The sequence below is a fragment of the Bubalus bubalis genome, chromosome 3, assembly GCF_019923935.1.
Source record: "Bubalus bubalis isolate 160015118507 breed Murrah chromosome 3, NDDB_SH_1, whole genome shotgun sequence".
Lineage (NCBI taxonomy): Eukaryota > Metazoa > Chordata > Mammalia > Artiodactyla > Bovidae > Bubalus > Bubalus bubalis.
This window is the reverse complement of record NC_059159.1, coordinates 162,772,449-162,794,052: the sequence shown is the minus strand read 5'-3', so window position 1 is coordinate 162,794,052 and position 21,604 is coordinate 162,772,449. Positions and strand designations below refer to the sequence as shown.

The 21,604-nt window shown below is 43.5% G+C and overlaps 1 protein-coding gene and 1 pseudogene across 2 annotated transcripts in view; both read left to right on the top strand.

Annotated features, from left to right (window-relative positions):
* The first annotated feature begins 594 nt into the window (after positions 1-594).
* The window catches only part of PTGR1 (prostaglandin reductase 1), a 30,417-nt gene continuing 9,407 nt past the window's right edge, over positions 595-21,604 (top strand). The window contains exons 1-7 of one of the 2 annotated variants that reach the window (XM_006063664.4): positions 595-837; positions 2,019-2,134; positions 10,281-10,326; positions 11,240-11,296; positions 13,638-13,805; positions 17,563-17,680; positions 20,554-20,709. In XM_006063664.4, the coding sequence (XP_006063726.1) occupies positions 2,029-2,134; positions 10,281-10,326; positions 11,240-11,296; positions 13,638-13,805; positions 17,563-17,680; positions 20,554-20,709 (651 nt within the window). In that variant the 5' untranslated portion in view covers positions 595-837; positions 2,019-2,028. Of the gene's footprint in view, positions 838-1,657; positions 1,676-2,018; positions 2,135-10,280; positions 10,327-11,239; positions 11,297-13,637; positions 13,806-17,562; positions 17,681-20,553; positions 20,710-21,604 lie in introns of those variants that run through there. The other variant, XM_044940447.2, reaches the window with a different exon arrangement.
* On the top strand, positions 4,408-6,268 carry LOC102393956 (annotated as a pseudogene).

Genomic DNA, 21,604 nt, shown 5'->3' with positions numbered 1-21,604 from the left:
ATGCTTTTAAACTGTGGTATGTGAGAAGACTCTTGAGAGTCCCTTGGACTGCACAGGGATCCAACCAGTCCATCCTAAAGGAGATCAGTCCTGAATATTCATTGGAAGGACTGGTGTTGAAGCTGAAATTTCAATATTTTGGCCACCTAATGCGAAGAACTGACTCACTTGAAAAGACCCTGATGCTAGGAAAGATAGAAGGCAGGAGGAGAACAGGAAGACCGAGGATGAGATGGTTGGATGGCATCACCGACTCAATGGACATGAATTTGAGTAAATTCCGGGAGTTGGTGATGAACAGGAAGGCCTGGCGCGCTGTAGTCCATGGGGTCGCAAAGGGTAGGACACGACTGAGCAACTGAACGACTGAATTGAACGGAACTGAAAGCTGCAAGGCTGAGGAGGCGCTCTCTGGCTCAGGCCTCTAGGGGACCCGCCTTTGTGCCCCTCCTCCCTGCCTGGGAGGCTGGGGAGCAGCTGGTTCCCAAGCAGCCTCTTGCAGTGGGTTTCCAGTTAAGACACTGAAGCAGACACAGTACTACCCGGGCAGGGCTCCAGTGGAGGCTTTTAATGTTGCAAGAACCCCCTACACACACACAGACACGCACACGCGCACGCGCGCGCGCGCACACACACACACAATCTCTCTCTCGCTTGCTCGCTCACTCGCTCTCGCTCTCTCTCCTGGAACCCTGGTTTTCCCTCCTGTAAACTCTCCCAACAGTCCTGCCCTGGAAGAAGCCCCACCCTCTGTAGAGATCAGCCCTAAATTCCCGCTCCCGCAACTCTGCTCCGCAGTCCCAACCTTAGGCTTCAGGAAGTGGATCCTGCAGACTCGTAAGTAAACGTCTCCCCCCGCATCTCCAGGGTACCTAGACCCGCCATGGCACAGCGTTTGCCCGGTGCTCGCCCTCTCCTAATGCTGGGTAACCTCTGCGTCTTGCCCTCAGAGGAAACTTGAAAGCAGGATGTCCCGGCCATGCTCCTGCTCCCTGCAGGTTCTTAGAGATCGCAGATGGCTGCCTAAGAGAAGGGCATGGCCTGGCAGCATTTGGGGTGCAGGTGTAGCCCCCTGCACCGGGCAGGGGCTAGCAAGGAACTTGCGGGACAGCAAAAGTGGCACAAGCGTGGAAGAAGAAAGGCGGGAGTTTAACGCCCGCGTATGGGCAAGGCGAGGGGGTGAGATCCGGGGTGAGTGATCCTGGACCCCATTCTCTGGCGGGTGGGACTTCTCATGATCCTCGCCTGCGTCTGTGGTCGTCCGCCTTGCAGGGGTGCTTCCGGACTTAACGGCGAATCCAAAATTCTCAGTGGCTGCCTTTTTGAAGGGGGAAGACAATTAGGAACAGTAAGGTTTCGGCTCCAACCACCTACATCGCTCCAAGCAAAATATTCTGACCCAAGAGCTCGGGGTCACTTGAATTCTCTTCTCTGGGCCTTGGATGCTGGCAAATGTACTCTTGATTTCTTCTTTGCTGCCAAAGAAAACGCGCCTTTGAAAATGAGGCTGAGCAGCATCGCCACCCAGTGGCTGTCAGTTTTGAAGACTGCTTGTCTTAGAAGGCAGCGCTCTGTCTGAAAGACGTGCATGGACTTCTAGTAGGTTCTTTGTGTTTGATGCTTTTTCTTAGAATTCGCTTCATATGAGGAGAGAAATGGAATATCTGCACTCCAGGTATCTGTTCACTTCCTAGCCTTAGCAGTGGCTAGGAAAAGTCTGTGTGGGTTAATATTGTTACTTGCCTTGGAAATTTCTAAGGTAGACTCATTTCCTCATCTGTACACTGTGCCCTGGCAATGATAATAATACCCCTCTTACAGGGAAGTTATGAGGGTAAAATGAGATAAGTATGCCATGCTTAGAACAGCAGCAGGAACAGTGAATACTAAATAAACATGATTGAGGTTAAATGATAAAGTTGATGATGGGTAAACCCTCTGTTTGCCTTCGGGCAACACTCAGGAGTCATAAGAAATCAGTCACATCATGACATTGACTGCATGTTTACTGATTCTAGGAGCTTCAGGATGGTTCATGCAAAGAGCTGGACCCTGAAGAAACACTTTGTAGGTTACCCTACTAATAGTGACTTTGAACTGAAGACAGTTGAACTCCCACCCTTAAAAGATGGAGGTAAGTCATACTCATGAGATTTAAGTTGGAAGAGACTGTGTCAGTTCACTTTTGCTGAATAACAAACCACCCCAACATTTAGAGACTTAAAACAATCATTTACTAGATCACGATTCTGTGGGTTGGCAGTTTAGGCAGGATTAATTCGGCAAGCATTCTGTACATCTTATCTGGGCTAAATGGTTCCTTCGGGATGGGCATTACTCACATGTCATGTTAGCTGTCCTTCTGAGGGTGCACTCCTGAGTTCTCCTCTCTGTGGCCTTTCTAACATGCTGGTTTGAGCTCTTTGTTATTTTCTGTGATTTCATAAATCTAGAGCAGCAGGAACTGGCAAGCTCCAATATGCAAGGACTGTTTGCTAATATGCTGTTCATCAAAGCTAGTCACATAGCTAAGCCCAAATTCAAAGTATGGCCACAGACTTCTTTTTGGAGAAGGCAATGGCACCCCACTCCAGTACTCTTGCCTGGAAAATCCCATGGACGGAGGAGCCTGGTAGGCTGCAGTCCATGAGGTCGCTAAGAGTCAGACACAACTGAGCGACTTCACTTTCACTTTTCACTTTCATGTATTGGAGAAGGAAATGGTAACCCACTCCCATGTTTAGCCTGGAGAATCCCAGGGACAGAACAGCCTGGTAGGAGGCCGTCTATGGGGTCGCACATAGTCGGACTTGACTGAAACAACTTAGCAGCAGCAGTAGCAGCAGCAGACTTCTTTTTCCTTAAGATTTTTTTTTTAATGTGGACCATTTTTTTCAGCCTTTATTGAATTTGTTACAATATTGCTTCTGTTTTATGCTTTCGTTTTTTTGGCCAAGAGGCATGTGGGATCTTAGCTACCTGACCAGGGACCGAACCTGCACCCCCTGCACTGGAACGTGAAGTCTAAACCTCTGGACCACCAGGGAGGTCCCACCGTAGACTTTTTGGTGGGAAGATGGCAAAGACGCTCCCACACAGGGATGGGTAGTATCTGTGGCCCTTTCACTTCTACCGCAGAGACCTTACCAAGGTTGTCTCTGTGAAGCCTCGATGTCATGTTGGAGGATTCCTCTTCTCTCCTTGGTGATTGCAACACATGCCTGGGGGCATGGTTCTTCCTGACTTTGGCCAGCCATGGGGGAGGATTTCCTCTCTGTCCCAGTGAGTCCCATGATAACAGTGGGGCTGCGCTGCTAGCAGCTGTGTGCAGAGCTCAGACCTATCCCTGGAGCAAACAAGGAGGGGAAAGCTTCTTCACTGAGTGGCCTCCCATCCCCTTGGGGGAACTGGAAGGATGAGGCAAGCCTGAGGAAGTTGAAGGGAGAGAAATGGCAAGGCACCCCATCACGTGTTTGGAGATGAGCTTTGCAGAACATCTGCTAAGGGCTGTTTTCAGGCAGGTAAGCTTTGGGTAACAGGCATGCAATTAACTAACAGGGTTACTGTTATCCATCCATCTGGGTTGCCATAGCCAAAACCCAGAATCAAAATTCCAGAGGATGGGTGCATGAGAATCACTCCAGGAAAATGCATGCATTGTAAAATACTAATGGGCTGATAATAAAACCCTATGTGAGCTCCGTGGAATAGCAGTTACAAATGTGGCCCTGGGCAAGATACTTATCAGATCAGATCAGTCATTCAGTCCTGTCCGACTCTTTGCAACCCCATGAATCACAGCACACCAGGCTTCCCTGTCCATCACCAACTCCCGGACTTCACTCCGACTCAAGTCCATCGAGTCAGTGATGCCGTCCAGCCATTTCATCCTCTGTCGTCCCCTTCTCCTCCTGCCCCTAATCCCTCCCAGCATCAGAGTCTTTTCCAATGAGTCAACTCTTCACATGAGGTGGCCAAAGTACTGGAGTGTCAACCTAAGCTTTAATAAAATGGAAACAATAACTGTTCAGAACATCATAGGAAATAATCTATGTAAAGCATGAAGTGAATGCCCAGTAAATAGACATAAGAGAAAGCACAGTAAGTGCTCGCTCCGGAATCTTGGCTGCCGTCTGGCGGGGCTGAGGCTGCGTGGTCACCTGTGCGCAGTGCGCGGGTGAGCCTTCGTGGGGGCCATCTCTTTCCCCTGCTCCCCAACCCGAAGCTCGGTACCTGTGGGACGCGGGGCAGGCCTACGCGGGTGTTCCAGGCCAAGGACAGACATGAAGACTGGTGCAATAATCGGTAATCGCGGCGGCGCCGGGTCTGGGAGAGGCGCGGCCCGTAGAGCTCAGAGGTCGCTGAAGCCCGCTGGGCGGCTCGAAGGATAGGCGGGGCGCTGTGTAATGTTCAAGCTGGGAAAGGCTTTACGTGGCTTGTCAGAACCGCATTTGTGGTTTATTAGACAGTGAAGAAAGTGCAAACAGTGGGAATTTTTTTCCGAGGTACTTCACACTGGATCCCAGAGAAGAGAGTTTTGTTTGGTACGTGGATCATCCACAGAACCTGCTTTCTGGATCCATCATCACTGTTGGAGTCATTAAACTTACCCACATTTCAAAGTCAAGGATGCAACTAAGCAAAGGCCAAAGGCTGAGTTCTGTTTTGCTGTGAATGCAGGGAGGAGAAAATATTTCCTACAAGTCAGTGATCAGCAGGATCTAGTAGAATGAGTAAATGTGGTAAACAAAGCTATAAAAATGACAGTACCAAAACGAGGTATTAATCTTTTTCTTTTTTAAAATTTATTTTTAATTGGAGGGTAAGTTCTTTACAATGTTGTATTGGTTTCTGCTGTACAATAATGTGAATCAGCTATTTGTTGTTTACTTGCTAAGTCCTGTCTGACTGTTTTCGACCCCATGGACTGTAGCCCAACAGGCTCCTCTGTCCATGGGATTTCCTGGGCAGGAATACTGGAGTGGGTTGCTGTTTTCTTCTCCAGGGGCTTTCCGACCCAGGGATTGGACAGCACATCTCCTGCACTGGCAAACGGATTCTTTACCACTGAGCCATCAAGTATAATATATCCCCTCCTTCTTGAGCCTCTCTCCCATCTAGCTGCCCATCACAGCCTCATTCTGATAACCCAAGTTGCCCAGGTGAATGTGAAAGAAGCAAATGTCTTACAGAACTGACACTGTTGGGGTGTGCCCATTGTTACCCCAACTCAGCAAAAAGAAATAAATGAATGTGGTGAAAGTATTGACAGAAATAAGGTGAAGCGGTCACAAAGCCATCTTCCTTACTTTCCTCCCAAACTGCCTTCAGACAGTGCAGTGATCAAAGCTGGTTATTGTGTCGAACAAGGAGCAGTGAAGAAAAACTGAAAGAGAAGATATTTTCAGTTGGATGGAGACATAGTAGCCTACTTCGGATCTGAACTGAAAAAGGAACCTCTCTGCGTACAGCCACTTAAAGAGCTTCATCAAGTCCAGGAATGTCAGCAAAGTGACATGATGATGAGAGACACCCTCTTTGAGACTGTAACATTGTCTCGAACTTTCTATGTGCAGGCTGATGGCACAGTTGGATGCAAGCAGTTTTGAGTGCCATTGTAATGCTGCAGGACCCACAGATCTGCATCTTCTAGGCTGCAGGAAGAAGGCTGTGAAATCTGTGTATACAGAAGAGCATTCCAACAGTCCTTCCGAATCCGAACATGCCCTCCGCTCTGCCCGTGCTGCAGCAGCCACCCCACATTCCACAGCCTCTCACAGCAACCCCTTGCAGGGAGGATTTTATGAATCTCTTGCCAAGGTCAAGCCAGGGAACTTCAAAAGCTTGACTGTCTTTTCCAAGAGAACCAGCTTCCACAGTGACTGAACACGCTCTGCTAAAACTTCAAAGTAAAAATGGCCCTCGGGAACAAGCCTGTGACCCTGTGGACTTGGAGGACAGGGCCTTCCGGTCAGTGATGTGTATGTCAGGCGGAAACACGTGGAGCCTGACCTGCCTCATCCGCCCTCAGTGTTCTTTCACAAGGCTTCTCGCCAGTCATAAAGGGGAAATGGGTTTTAATGCATATAGTATCCTGCATCATTGCCATCCTCTCTTATAAGCTGGTAAGCCAAGAACAAAATGGGTTTAGAAAAGGCAGACGAACCAGAGATCAAATTGCCCACATTTGTTGAATCATAGAGAAAGCAAGGGAATTCCAGAAAAATATCTGCTTCATTGACTACACTAAAGTCTTTAACTGTGTGGATCACAACCATCTGTGGAAAATTCTTAAAGAGATGGGAATACCAGGACCACCTTACCTGTCTCCTGAGAAACCTGTATGCGGGTCAAGAAGCAACAGTTAGAACTTTACATGGAACAACTGACTGGTTCAAAATTGGGAAAGGAGTATGACAAGGCTGTATTGTCAGCCTGTTTATTTAACATCTATGGAGAGTACATCATGTGAAATGCCAGGCTGGATAAGTTACAAGCTGAAATCAAGATTGCCCCGGGGGGAAATATCAACAACCTCAGATATGCAGATGATACCACTTTAATGGCAGAAAACAAAGAGAAACTAAAGAGCCTCTTGATGAGGGAAAAAGTTGGCTTGAAACTCAACTTTCAAAGAACTAAGATCATGGCATCTGTTCCCATCACTTCAAGGCAAATAGAAGGGGAAAAAGTAGAAGCAGTGACAGATTTATTTTCTTGGGCTCCAAAATCACTGCAGACAGTGATTGCAGCCATGCAATTAAAAGATGCTTGCTCCTTGGAAGGAAAGTTATGACAAACCTAGACAGCATGTTAAAAAGCAAAGACATTACTTTGCTGACAAATGTCCATCTAGTCAAAGCTATGGTTTTCCAGTAGTCACATATGGATGTGAGAGTTGGACCATAAAGAAGGCTGAACACCGAAGAATTGATGCTTTTGAACTGTGGTGCTAGAGAAGTCTCTTGAGAATCCCTTGACCTGCAAGGAGACCAAAGCAGTCAATCCTAAAGGAAATTGATCCTGAGTATTCATTGGAAGGACTGATGCTGAAGCTGAAGCTCCAATACTTTGGCCACTTGATGCAAAGAACTGACTCATTGGAAAAGACTCTGATGCTAAGAAAGATTGAGGGCAAAAGGGGTTGGCAGAGGGTGAGATGGCCGGATGGCATCACCGACTCTATGGACATGAATTTGAACAAACTCAGGGAGATAGTGAAGGACAGGGAAGCCTGGTGTGCTGCAGTCCATGGGGTCACAAAGAGTCAGACAACAGAAAGCCAAGAAGCTAGGGAGTAACCTAACTAAATGTAGTTTTGTAATAGTGGCCTACCCAAAGTGTGATGGGCCCTTTCTTGCTCTCTCCCTGGAGCCAGCTGGCATGGGCCTCTAAGGCAGAGGCCACTCCGCCACAGCTCTAGCCCACCAGACCAGCCTGTGCCCACTGCCCACCCACTGTGCAAGCGGCCAGGTGGGAGCTCCGCTCCGGGGATGCCAGCTCCCCAGCCACTTCATAGGTCAAAACTGACCAGGGAAGCCAGTGGCAGGCTGAGCCCAGGGTGCCTGCCACATCAGACAGGATCCCAGTAACAGGCATGTCAACTCCTCCTGCGTGGCCATCACGGTTTCCGCTGCCCACATGTCTTGCTCCTTGAGAGCTTGAGGATGACCTTGCTAGAGCAGCCTGTTACTTCCTGAGACCCGGCCGCTTTCTTGGGTCGCATCTTTCTACTCAGGGTACAATAGGGGCTTTGCTGCACCCTTGGCCAGTGCCAGAGTGAGCCCCTCCACACTCTGGCAAGCAGAACGAGCTTGGGCTCGGTAACAGTTTCTTTTAAAAAGAAAAGAAAAAAGCCCTAATGTGTCTCAGTAGCAACTGTCTGATGCTTTGTTTTCATGCAGTGATAAAAGTGTGTGTGTGACACTTTTTTCCTAGTGAACTTGACAGTTTAAATGTTTCACAATTTAAAACATGAAAATGCTTCTTAAGTATTTTGGTTATTTTTAAAATGCTACTGTGACTTCCTATTAGATGTTCAAACTCTACGCATTCTTATTGGTTAATATTATTGAATGAAATAGTGCCAAAGATATCTAAACTCTTGACATCATCTGTGGTGCTGTAAAATGTACACTATAAATTGGACAATTTTGAAATTATAACCATTTTTGATGCTCTGAATCTCAAGGTGAGCAGTGAGTTTTGCATAGAGGATGTTATTGGACTAGCAGTAAGGGTTGTGGGTTATACTGGGGTGGAGAAAGGGGGAGAATTAGAATTCAAATAAGCTATAACTTGGACATTTGTAAAACTTTAGTCAAGATGTACAGCATTTTGTGAAAATTCTTTGCCGTGAAATTTCTTGGAGATTTGACTTTCTTGTCAAAGTTTTGTAAATAGTCCTTACTTCCATGTTTGGGTAAGTGAAAGACCTCAAGTTTATATGTAAAGACTCCTGGAGTTTGTTTAAATTCATGTCCGTTGAGTCAGTGATGCAATTCCAACCATCTCATCCTCTGTCGCCCGCTTCTTTTGCCCTCCGTCTTTCCCATCATCGGGGTCTTTTCCAGTGTGTCAGCTCTTCGGCTCTTTCTTCTATATTTGGATCAGTGAAAGACCTCAAATTTATATGTAAGGACCTCAAGTTTATATGTAAAGACCCTTAGTCAGGTGGTCGTAGTCTCTGCTTTTTGTCACTAATAATCTATATTCAAGTGTCTGTGTTTTTTTATCTTGTTTAGGAATGTTTTGAGATTAATGTACTCAAAAGTCCTACATGATGGGTTTTATAGAATTAGGATAAAATTAATTTTCAGTAGCATAGGTTAATGTGCTAAATAACATGCCATTTTGTGTTAGAGATACTGGAATACTGTTATTCTACTATCTGTGTAATATTTATATTTTAAATGTGTCTTTTTTAAAGATTTGTTTAATGTGGACCAATTTTAAAGTGTTTTATTGAATTTGTTACATTATTGCCTCTGTTTTATGTTTTGGTTTTTTGGCCCCAAAGCATATGGGATCTTAGCCCCCTGCATTGGAAGGTTAAGTCTTAACTAGACTGCCATGGAAGCCCCTCAATATATGTTTTAAAACACAAATTTGAGTATACATTTAATCATGGGGATATCATAAATATAAGCACCTCTCTAAAAAGTCATTATTTCAGGAGTTGAATAATAGACCAGTATGACCAAGTAGTGTTTTTATGGTTCAGTCTTAAACATTTGCTCTAAGAAAATAGTCTTGAATTTCACATGCTGCTGTTTTTATGATTTTTTGCCACATTATAGTACTGTGTTGTTTTGAATTCACACATGTCACTGTTTCTCCTTTCCATTTTCTAAGATGACTTCTTGTTTGAGAAAGAGAAAGAGGGAGTGGATTTCTTACTACAGTTTTGGGGTCTAGATGTTACTATCTATTTTACTACAATGATCATAGCATCAGTTTAAAAACCCAAATGCATAAAGAATGCACCACTCCACATTTTTATTCATAAGCTAATACTTTGAAAACTTATATTAGATTTTTTTTCTTTTTTGCAGTTACATTTGAAAATGATAGAATGAAAAAGCTTTATTTATTCTCTTTCTCTGCAGATATATCCATTACATCGGCTCTTTTAGAAAGCTCATTTTTCATGAACACACCTAAGACATATTGTGCAGACAGTTGGTAATATTCAGGACTTTAATACTGTTTTCTTTGGTACAGCTCCCACATTGCATGTTCATTTTAATATTTTGGTATAGTAATTTAATATACTTCAGAGTGGAAAAATATTAGCTTTATTTTCGGACTTTTTATAGAACTACCCTTGTATTCAATAGCATAGGAAAATGTTCTTGTGAGTTTCAGGGTCTCTTTGTCTCAGTACTTTTATGATTCTATGAAAATTATTTAATTATTTTAAAACTTATACTTTTGTTGTAAGTATGCCACATCTGAATTGTTTAAAAATTACTTTGAATACCTTAATATTTGCTGCATTTTTTTCTGTAACTATAACATGACTTTTTCAGAATGGAAATATATGTGTGCTTCCCAATGTTTACTTTTGTGTCTGATCTCTTTATATGTCCAACTGTAATGATGAGAATAAATGCTCAAAATTAATTCTAAAACAAAAAACAAACAAACAAAAAACATCCAGAAAGCACAGATGAGAGCATAAGCCTGAAGCAGAAAGACTGTCTTTGTTCATTGAGAAGGCCAGAGGTAAGGCACAAGGCCAAGGTTTCTAATTGCCTGTGGAATGCTTTATTTTGCAGAGGTCCTGCTGGAAGCTTTGTACTTGACTGTGGATCCTTACATGAGGTATTATTTTCCTCTGGAAAATTCTTATGTTGTGCATTGGATACTACCTTGCCATGGGCTATCTTAGAATAATCCACTGTCACTTCCCCATTTCTCCCAGTATGATGTCAGTGATGGGATTCACAGATGCTCATCTTTTTCAGGCAAAAGTCTGAGCAGAATGATGGTAGACAACACCGGCCCCTTTATTTTACAAGCATCCCCTATCTTATTGTGTTCAATTTGCCCCTCGTCATTCATCAGAATTGCTTCCCAAGACACTAAAAGAAGAAATAAGCCAAACTCCAGTTTCTCCATGTCACTGTTGGCAAATCATTTGGGTAGAGGAAGATGGCTGAGGCTAAAATTAGATTTTCTTGCCTTTCCTTTACATATATTCTTGTAATTTAGGTAATCTGCAGCTGACTAAACTGTGTGTACTTAGTAAGCAATTCGGGGTGGGGAGGGAATAAAAGCTTTCATTGGCCACTGAGTCAATAACTTTTTGCCTAGGTGGACAATGCAGTCATCATTCTTTTAAATACTTTTTTTTCACAGTTGATTGATAGAGATTCAAATCTAAAGTGAAAAATGTATTTCCAGATGTTAACTAGCATTTCTTTTTGCATGTCTAGTGTTTTGGGTAACAAGTGCCCAGTGGAACCTGGGTTATGTTTTCAAAGTCATTGGTAGAAATTCAGCCACAATTGAGCGTGATGGTAAGATTCTCACGTTCATTTCATAGAAAAATACTACCAGATCAGAACTGCCTGTTACAGCTTTCCTCCCCAATTCCACCCAGTTGTACTGCCCTCATGTGGCTGGGTTTCAGTTTTATATACAGTTCCCTAGTGGTTTTCCATTTGGCTTGAAACTTAAGACCATTTTCTCCCAGATGCTCCTATATATTAAGAATGGTTTTGTTTTGTTTCAGAATTATGGCAAAAAGCTTGAAGGAGGGTGACATGATGATGGGAGAGCAAGTGGCCAGGTAGTGATATCCTTTTGTCCCAGTGCTTGGAAAATATGTCTCCCCTTTACCTCCTGCTGGGCCCTGTTTCTGTCCATCACTCCTACAATCTCTTCAGGTTGTGTGGGTCACTCACTGTTCAACCTTGGAAATTACTTGGGAAATCTGTCCTTTTCCTGACTAGCTGATGGGGAGGGAAGAAGGCAAAATTCTTATCATTGCAATTTAGCTTTGCTATCCTTACTTTTGAGGGTTTCCCTGGTGGCTCAGATGGTAAAGCATCTGCCTGCAATGCGGGAGACCCGGGTTCGATCCCTGGGTTGGGAAGATCCCCTGGAGAAGGAAATGGCAACCCACTCCAGTATTCTTGCCTGGGAAATCCCATGGACAGAGGACCCTGGGAGGCTACAGTCCATGGGGTCACAAAGAGTCGGACACGACTGAGCGACTTCACTTTCTTGGAGAAAGAAAGTGAAATGGGGATGGGGAGGGAAGAAGGTGAAATTCTTATCATTGAAACTTAGCTTTGCTATCCTTACTTTTAAGTACTGAAAAAAAAGTGTATTCATGCAGTTCCTGATTAGTATAAAAATTCAAATAAGACAAAAATTTATATATTGGAAACTGAAAGTTCCCCCATCATCTGAACTTTAGAGATGACTCTCGTTAATGTATTATTATTTCAAAAATTGTTCAGTACATGTACTAATATTTATAATCTCTAAGGGGATTAAAAGCCCTTCAGCAAATTGCTTTTCCTCAATATGTCATGGCTATCTTTTGTTGACAGTGTATAAATATACCACTTACCTCTTAATGGCTTGCAGATTACTCCATTGTTTTTATTGTTGTTAAGTCACTAAGTCCTACTCTTTGCAACCCCCATGGATTGTAGTCCTCCTGGTTCTTCTGTCCGTGGGTTCTCAGGTAAGAATACTGGAGTGGGTTGCCATTTCCTACTGCAGGGGATCTTCTCAGATCAGGGGTCAAAACTGCATCTCCTGCATTGGCAGGCAGACTCTTTATTTCTGAGCCACCTGAGAAGCCCATTCCATTGATACCTGACATTTAACTTATCTACTCCTGATAACAGCTCTTTCCAGTTTTTTCTACTGGAAATAGTTCTGCAAGGAATATGCATACATCGATCTGAGTATGTCTCTGTATTCTTTGCCTACCTGGATGACTATTGCTTTACCTTGAATCCCCAGAAGTGTAAATTCTAGGTCAAAGAAGATGTACATTTTAATTTGAAGAGATAACGACAGATTTCACTTCAAAAAGATTATAACCATTCCTACCAAGAGTGTCTTAAAGAACCTATTTGCTTGGTAACTGTATGATCATTGCTAACTATCACTCTTGGCAATCTGAGATGAATAAATGATACTTAACTGATCTTGCTTATTCGATGCTTAGTTTAATTTGCATTTCTTTCATTATTAGTGATGTTGACATTCTCTTTGAAAATTAATGGTTTTCTTCTGTGAATTATCTGTTCATGTCATTTGCCTTTTTCTTTTAAGTCTTTTCATCCTTTAAAATGATCTGTAAAACTTCTTGTGTGTTATGAATATTAGTACTGACAACATTTGGGCTTTTATCTTTCTTTTGTGTCCAATTATAGCTGAAAATTTTTATGTGATAAAATTTCATGATTAGAATGGCTTTCTCCCCTCCAAAATTGCTAGAATATTTATTCACTTTTTCTTATAGTATGTTATATTTTATCTTCTAGAAATTTAATTTTTATTTTGGAGAAAGGACTGAAGTGTTTATGCTTCAAATGACTAGTTATAATACCATTTATTGAAATCCTATTTGGATTTTTGTTGGAATTTCAATGACTTTATAGATTCATATAGGGGAAACTGATTTATTTACAATATTTCTCTCCAAGCACAAGGTATATATCTCTTCATTTATCCATTTTTGTCTCATGGCCTATTAAAAGTTTTCTTTGTATAGGATGAGATTGAACAATAGTGAAGTAGATCATACTTCCATGCTGAGGGAGAGGGACAGTGAGAGAGGAAATGTTGAGGACTCAAGAGAGAGGAAGGGCTAAGAGATGAAGGGCAGCCTCTGAAGAAGAGAAGAGGTGATGTCCAGGTCACCTTGAGCCAGAGGATGAATTTCTCATGCTTAGAGAGGAGTGAGTGAGGACAGGGACAGATGCTGGACCAGTTGAGAATTCCTCTCTGATGGCCCATTCTGTGGCTATTCTGATGGAGAGATGTGGTAGGGTATTTGATCAAGGACTATGAAACTCAGTGCCCCTTTGTGGAGACTAACCAAGCAGCATCCAGACTCCCTTGAAAGGAAAGAGGTCTCACACATCTGAATGTGCTTTCTCTTTCAGAGTTGTGGAAAGTAAAAATTCAGCTTTCCCAACAGGAACTATTGTGGTGGCTCCTTCTGGCTGGACAACGCATTCCATTTCTAATGGGGAAAAACTGGAAAAGGTGCTTGCAGAGTGGCCAGACACATTACCACTGTCTCTGGCTCTGGGAACGGTTGGCATGCCCGGGTGAGTTTCATGGGTATATTTCACTCGTTTGAATCCCTGACGTTTTGGTTTTCCAAAATGGTTGGTCCAGAGCTTGATTAACAAGAAGAGACTTGAGGCATTCTAAGCTCAGGAGTGGATTAGAGAGGATGATGGGACTATGAAGGGAAGAAGAGGGGCTGGAGGGGAGAGAGGAGGGCTCAGGTACAAGGAGGAAGTGACAGTGAGGAACGGCATGGGGCATGGTCCCTCCCGCAAGTGGTGACACAAAGAAACCAGATCCTTCAGTCCCTGGAAAGGTCTTCCTTCACCCCTCACTCATCTGCCTGTACCTTGGCCTTTCTGTATCACCTCTGATTCCTCACCACCTTTCAACATCTGAGTTTCCAGAGGTGTCAGGGGATCTGAAATTTAATAACTGACATGAATCACAATAGTTGTACAATCACTCAGGGTGGATAGCTTTAAAATAGCCCAGTGTCTCTTGGCCTGGCGCTCGGGAAGACTCCTGGTCAGTGCATCCTGCGTCTGCTCTCCAGGCCCCAGCTGCTCTCTGCACCTCAAGGTTCTTCTTGTGCCCTGGAGAAGCAAGGTTGACAGAATTCCTTTCGGAGTCCCCAAAACTTATCTAGGCTGAGGAGTTTCTCTAAGTTATGTGATCCTTTTCTTCCTTCTTTCCTTCTTCCCACTCTTCTGCCCTCCTTCTTTTTAACCTTTTGGAGGACTTCTAGAGAATGAAATATTATTCATTTCATTGAATGAAATGAATGATCAGCCTCCTGCATAACCAATCCCTTACATCTCAAGTTCATGTAACACTCAGAATTTGAACTCCTCAGAAGTACCACAGTCAGGAGACAACATTGTGAAATTAGAGGACGCTTAATGCCTTCTTGGGCCTCCCAGGTGGTGCTAGTGGTAAAGAACCCGCCTGCCAATGCAGGAGATTTAAGAGACGCAGGTTTGATCCCTGGTTCAGGAAGATTCCCTGGAGGAGGGCATGGCAACCCACTCCAGTATTCTTGCCTGGAGAATCCCATGGACAGAGGAGTCTGGTGGGCTACAGTCCATGCGGCTCCAAAGAGTCAGACCCTACCGAAGTGACTTAGCAGTGCCTTCTTACATGCAAATAGTGGGCACTAAACAGAATGACAGCCCTTCTCGATCTTTCCTGGCAGGCCTGTGCCCTCTACAGTAACAGCACTTCCTCTCACCGTGTTATTCCACCCATCCTTCTCTCTAAGTTGTGACCCAGGGGTAGGAGCACAGGGGTGAAGGCAGACACAAGCGAACCACAAGGTCAGTCTCCCATGACTGAGTTGGAGAGAAAGTAATTCATAAAATATTAGGAGATTTGAATTCTAAAACAGAAGACCATGTATTCATTTGTGGGTATATTTCTCATTCACCTGTTCCAAGTCCCTAAGGAGTATGTTTTTACTCCCATCAATTTCATACAGTGGTTCTCAAAGACTGAGTGGGAGGGGTGATACAAACCACATTTCTAGCCTCCCCTAGCAACACATCACCCATTCTTTGAGAATTTTTGCCTAGATGAGCCGCTTATCAACAGGATGGATCAACACTTCCAGAATCCAGGAGCTTCCGCTAATCTATGAAAGAAGTTGAACTTTGAAACCTAGGGACTTTCAGCTGTCCAGTCTGTCTCTTTCAGCTATCTCCAAAGATTTCACATCCTCACAAAGTATTGCATTATTTCTGTCAATGGGACCTCTGTCTTCCTCTTTGGCTGAAAGAGTTTAAGTGTTTTTCTCTCCAACATGTTGATTCTATCCAGTCACCCTTCATCCAAAGCATACCTTAAATTTTCTTTATTGTTGGCGTCTCCATCTTATTTCCAGTTTACTTTTATTTTTTCATTACTTTTTAATTACTTTTTTGGGGGGTTGTGCTGGGTCTCTGTTGCTGCACTCAGGCTTTCTCCAGGTGCAGCAAGTGGAGGCTGCTGTCCCTCGTGGTGCATGGGCTTCTCACTGCAGTGGCCTTTCCTGTTGTGAAGCACAGGCTCCAGGCACAGGAGCTTCAGTTGTTGAGGCTCATAGGCCCCAGAGTGCATGGGCTTCAGTAACTGTGGCACGCGGGCTTACTTCTCTGCAGCATGTGGAATCTTTCCAGACCAGGCATTGAACTCACGTCCCTTGCACTGGCAGGTGGATACTTATTCACTGTCACACCAGGGAAGTTCTCCAGTTTACTTTTAAAACATGATGTTTGGGAAAGACCTTGTATGTCTTAAGTCAGTATATCTAATTTAAGGCTTTTGCAAATATCTAGAAGGGATATTGGGGGAGGGGGCCTAAGGATTGTTGCGGGTGGCATGACCCTATCTGAAATACACCTTGTGCTTCTTTCTGGGAGTTAGGCTGACTTATCCGTACACTCTGGTATCAGCATCCATTAAGGTAGTGGTTCCCCGTTGTTTGCATTCATAAGAATTACCTAGAATCCTATTCAATTCAGATTCCCACATCCCAGTATTTTTAAATCAGTGGGACGGGGAATCTAAATTTTTAATAAAACTTCAGTTGATTCTGAGGCAGATGGTTGTTCCATCCATCTTTTGAAAAACATTGGGTCAAGGGGACTTTAGATTTTTGGGTCCTCAGAAAAAGTGCTGTCTGCCTTCTTTGCTTTCCCTTCAATGCCCAGCTGTATCTGGCCCTCAAATGTAATCAGAGGCTGAGTAAGCTTAAGTTATGCCAGCGTGTAGCTTTGTTTTACACAGAAATAACTTCCTAGGAATCTGTCTGAAATTTTGCCAGTGGCTCAACAATCACCATGATGGAACAGGTTTCGTGGGCTCAGACTCAGGGGTACAAAAATAGAACTTAAAAATGTTCTACTCCTGTGTTTCATTTCTATCTCCAGCTGATATAGCAAAATAAACCTTAGTTAAACCAATGATTTCTCACATCATTTCAGGATCATACTCATGATTTCCTTTGTCTTCTCCCTAGGATCGATGCAAAGGGCCTAGGGCTAACACAAACCCAGTGCTAGTAGAGGAGGGGACTTCTTGCTCTCGATCTGCCTTAGTCTTATGCTGGTCATAAGTCTTATGCTTTGAGACTTCAAAGTGTAACTTTTCCGATTGAGTCCTCAGCCACATCCCTTCTGAGCTGGGACTCTACTGAGGCATGGTGGTTTCCTCACCTCGTCCCCACTGCTGCTGTCTGAGCTGCATCTTTGCAGGCCCACTAGTTCTTTCCCTGCAGCTGACATTGGCATTTAACTTCAAACAAGATGGGGGGGGGGGAGCTGTAGGAGTTCTTCCTCACACTTCAGAGCATGGGAAACTCAATGTTTTTCTCCCTGACCCCCTCAGGGCTAGATACCATCCACACACAGTCATCTCTGCTCTGGGACTAGGGTGCCATGATGACATGGAGGCTTTCCCCATGAAGCTCATCATCTCCCTAGGACTTACATGGGAATGAGGCATAAGCTTTCTGTTCTGGGATCCCTAAGGTTTAAGGTTCCTTCACCCTTGAAACCTGGCCTGGGGATGGACAAGATACTGCTCTTTTTGAGCCACCTCACTGTTCCATCCATAGTTCCCATCATCTTTATTCCTCTCCTAGAGGTAAGGAAGGAGGAAGTGGACCATCGGTAGCTGGTAACATCCATTTCCTATATTTTCTGTCTTTTACCTGGACCCATGGCATTGGGCTGCTGAGAAGGTCTTCAGGGTATAAATAAATGAGATACAGAGGAAAGAAACACATTTATCTACATAGTCTTGCTTTTCTTCCCTCAGCCTAACAGCCTACTTTGGCCTGTTTGACATCTGTGGAGTGAAGGGTGGAGAAACAGTGCTGGTTAGTGCGGCAGCAGGAGCAGTGGGCTCTATTGTGGGGCAGATCGCTAAGCTCAAGGTAAGTGGCTTCCTCCATAACAACTACTCACTCGACTCCCACAGTGTGCACTGGGAAGGTAGCAGTGGACACAGCAGACCTTGCCTCATCTCTGGGAGTTTGGTCTAGTTGACCTCTTGTAGAAGTTGGATATTGGGAATGACTGAGAAATGGGGGGAACAGGGAAAATGGTGCAGCAATGGTGACCTGAACGTTGTTATTTGGTAACATTGCAGGTATCGCATCAGGAATGGACTCTGCTACAGTAGTGCGTTTGTGAACTGTTCTCCTAGTTTTTACTGAATGTCTCTTGTTACAGCTTAATCTCCTTTCTTTGCGATTGCCTCAGCCAACCTAGAGTCATTGCCCCTATGGCCCCATTTCAAAGGTTATTGCAGTCAGCCCAGAGCAGTGGGGCCCTAGCTTGGGAACTAACTCATGGGAGGCACCCAGGCCTTGGAAACACTGGCTCTGATACAGACAGGTGTTTGTGCTCGAGATCTGATCTGATGGTGGGAGTACAAGACATCAGGCAGCTCAGATGTGGTCAGGATGTACCACGTTATAGAAATGTTCCAAGGTGATCTGGTTTGGCTGATCCTTTGCCAGAGGGTGGATGTAGGACCTAGTTTCAGGGCCTAGTTTCTAGTGAAAAAGTCAGGGAGAATACAGATGAGTACAGGGCTATGACCAACAGCCAAGTGTTCGGGCTGGTATCCAGTGCTGATGGGCACTTGGAATACAAATAGATGAGGCTATCATAGTGGTTGCAGGAAGAATTTATTTAAATAAGTAAATGTTTAAATAAGAATAAATGTTGAATTTTATCATACTTTGCAGTTAAAGAATTATGTTAGTTTCCTGATCTTAAGCCATAATAGCATTCTGGAATAATCTTTATTTACCTATGGTGTATATTAAATTTATACTTTTGGTGGAATTGATCTAATAACATTATACATAGAATTTTTGCATCTATATTCATAGGTGAGTTTGGTTTAAAGTTTGGAACCTATCAGTGTTTAGCTTTGGGTTATACTAGCCTTATAAAATGAATTAGTAATATTTCCAAATTTCAAATTTTAAATGTTTTATTAAAATGTTAAGGGATTTTGGGGGAGGGGTGGGAATTCTCTGATGGCCTTATGGTTAGGACTCTGTGTTTTCTCTGCTGAGGACGCAGCTTCAGTCCCTGGTCAGGGAAGTATGAGCCCTCATGCCACATGGTATGGCTAAAATAATTTTTTTAAAGGCATTTTTATTTCAAAAGTTTGATAGGACTTATCCTTAAACCTGTTATTTTAGAAACTTCACTAGCGACTGCCATGCTAAGAAGTCAGTGCTTAATTCTTAGATGAGTGACATGCTTAATCCTTCATTTTAGAGAAATCACCTTGGCCTTTGGAGGAGAACAGTTCATAGGGACATGATACTAGGAACAAGAAGTCAAATTAGGAGGCTCTTACAATAATCCAGATGAAAATTATGATAGACTGACAGTGAAGACAGAAAGTCAGAAGTAGCTTTTAAGGATATTTGGTGAAAAAGAATAAAACCTGGTGATTGGATGTGGATAGAAGAGGGTGGAAAGCAAATCTCCTACAACCCATGTGTTTCGGGTCTGGTTAACTGGGTAACTGAGTATCACTCACTACAATAGAGAACAGAGGAGGAACACCAGGTAAAAAGCAAGGAAAAAAATACATTCCACTTCAGACACATTGATTATGTGTCTGAAGGCTCCACAGGCTATCCATGTGTAGATTAGTAGAGGTCTTTAGAAATACTGATTTGGAACTCAGGGTAGAGGCCTGGCTGGAGTTAAGAGACAAGGGAATCATCTGCAGGAAGGTGGCAGTGAGGTGGTGAGAGTAAATGATATCATCCCATAAGAGTATATGCTTAGAAGGAACAAGGACCAAAGATAGAGACTGTGCAAAATCATTTCTTCTTGAATCAGGAATGAGTGGAAAAACTATATGGCAGCTGTTTGTGCAGATATATACATGTATGCTCCCAATCCAGGTGAAGGTTAACAGAGGCTGATATTCTGGTCTTCACAATGCATTCAGAATAGAACTTTCTAAAGAGCTACTCTCTATGTGCCAATATAATCTCTATTCTCAAGCTGAATGCACTCTGCTTCCTCTATGATTAGGCAGCATCTAGGAGAAGGCGATGGCACCCCACTCCAGTACTCTTGCCTGGAAAGTCCCATGGACGGAGGAGCCTGGTAGGCTGCAGTCCATGGGGTCGCTGGGAGTCGGACACGACTGAGCGACTTCACTTTCACTTTTCACTTTCATGCACTGGAGAAGGAAAATGGCAACCCACTCTAGTGTTCTTGCCTGGAGAATCCCAGGGACGGGGAGCCTGGTGGGCTGCCGTCTCTGGGGTTGCACAGAGTCGGACACAACTGAAGCGACTTAGCAGTAGCAGCAGCAGTCCAATGCTTTGGGCCAAATCACAGAATATGGGGCAGTTACCTGGAGGTCTCTCTATGATATGAGAGTTACAGGGCTGAGCCAAAATTACAGTCTAAAGTGCCACTGCCCCAGGAGATAGCATGGAAGTCACTGCAAGGGAGAAGCCCCAACATGAAGTAACAGGAGAGTCAAATGAGTGGGCTGTCAAGCCAGCAGGTTGAAAAGAGCTGCCAACCACCTAAACGTAGGAGGGATCTGTTGGGTGGGCAGAGGCAAGCTGAAGTTACATTTGGGTTGTATCATAAGCTGGTTTAGGGACTAATCTAACCTCTAGGGTTTTTGACCCATTATATATGTGACTCAGCACCTAGGAGGGTGTTCTGGGGGAACCTGGTCATTCCAGTCTAGGACGACATAGTTGGCCCTGGTTGTGGTTTATAAATGGTTACCATTTTTCTCCCCATTTAGGGCTGCAAAGTTGTTGGAACAGCAGGGTCTGATGAAAAAGTTGCTTGGCTTAAAAAGCATGGATTTGATGTTGCCCTTAACTACAAAACAGTGAAGTCTTTGGAAGAAGCTCTGAAAGTAGCTGCTCCCGAGGGTTATGATTGTTATTTTGATAATGTAAGTACAAATTAGACTTACTATCTGACTTAGGAACAAAGTACTGTACCAGGAAATCTACTTCTAGAGTTTCTGTCTAAAAATATGAGGAAAGCCCATATGCTCTTTTAAAAAAAAAAAAAACAGCTTTATTGGGACTTCCCTGGTGGCTCAATGGCAAAGACTCCCTGCGCCCAGTGCCAGGGGCCTGGGTTTGATCCCTGGTCAGGGAATTAGACCCCACAAATAAGAGTTCACACGCCACCACTAAAGATCCCACATGCCGTAACTAAGACCCAGTGCAGCCAAATATATAAATAATTTAAAAAAATTTTTGAAGGCATTTAACAACAACAACAACAAAAAAACAGCTTTATTGAGATATAATTTACCCATTTAAAGTATAAGATTTGATCATTTTTAGTGTGTTCACAGAATTGTACAACTCTTTGCACAATTTTAGAACATTTTCATCACGCCAAAAAGAAATGCTGTGCTCAGTAGCAGTCATTCCACCTAAAGTGATCTTTGGTGACTGGCTTCTTACACATAACATGTTTTCAAAATCCACCCATGTTGTAGCATGTTTATCAGTATTTCATTCCTTTTTATACATTTTTTTCATTGAAATGTAGTTGATTTTCAGTATTGCTTCATTGCTTTTTATGGCCAAAAATATTCCATTGTATGGACACACCACGTTTTATCAGTCATCCATCAGTTGATCGGCAAATGAGTCATTCACATTTGGCTATTAAGTATAAGGCTATTTTGATCATTCATATGCAGTTTTTGTGTGGATATAAATGTTCATTTCTCTTGACTACAAGTAGAACTGTCAGGTCATATGGTATCACCATGTTTAACATTTTGAGGAACTGCCATCAGTTCAGTTCAGTCGCTCCGTCGTGTCCAA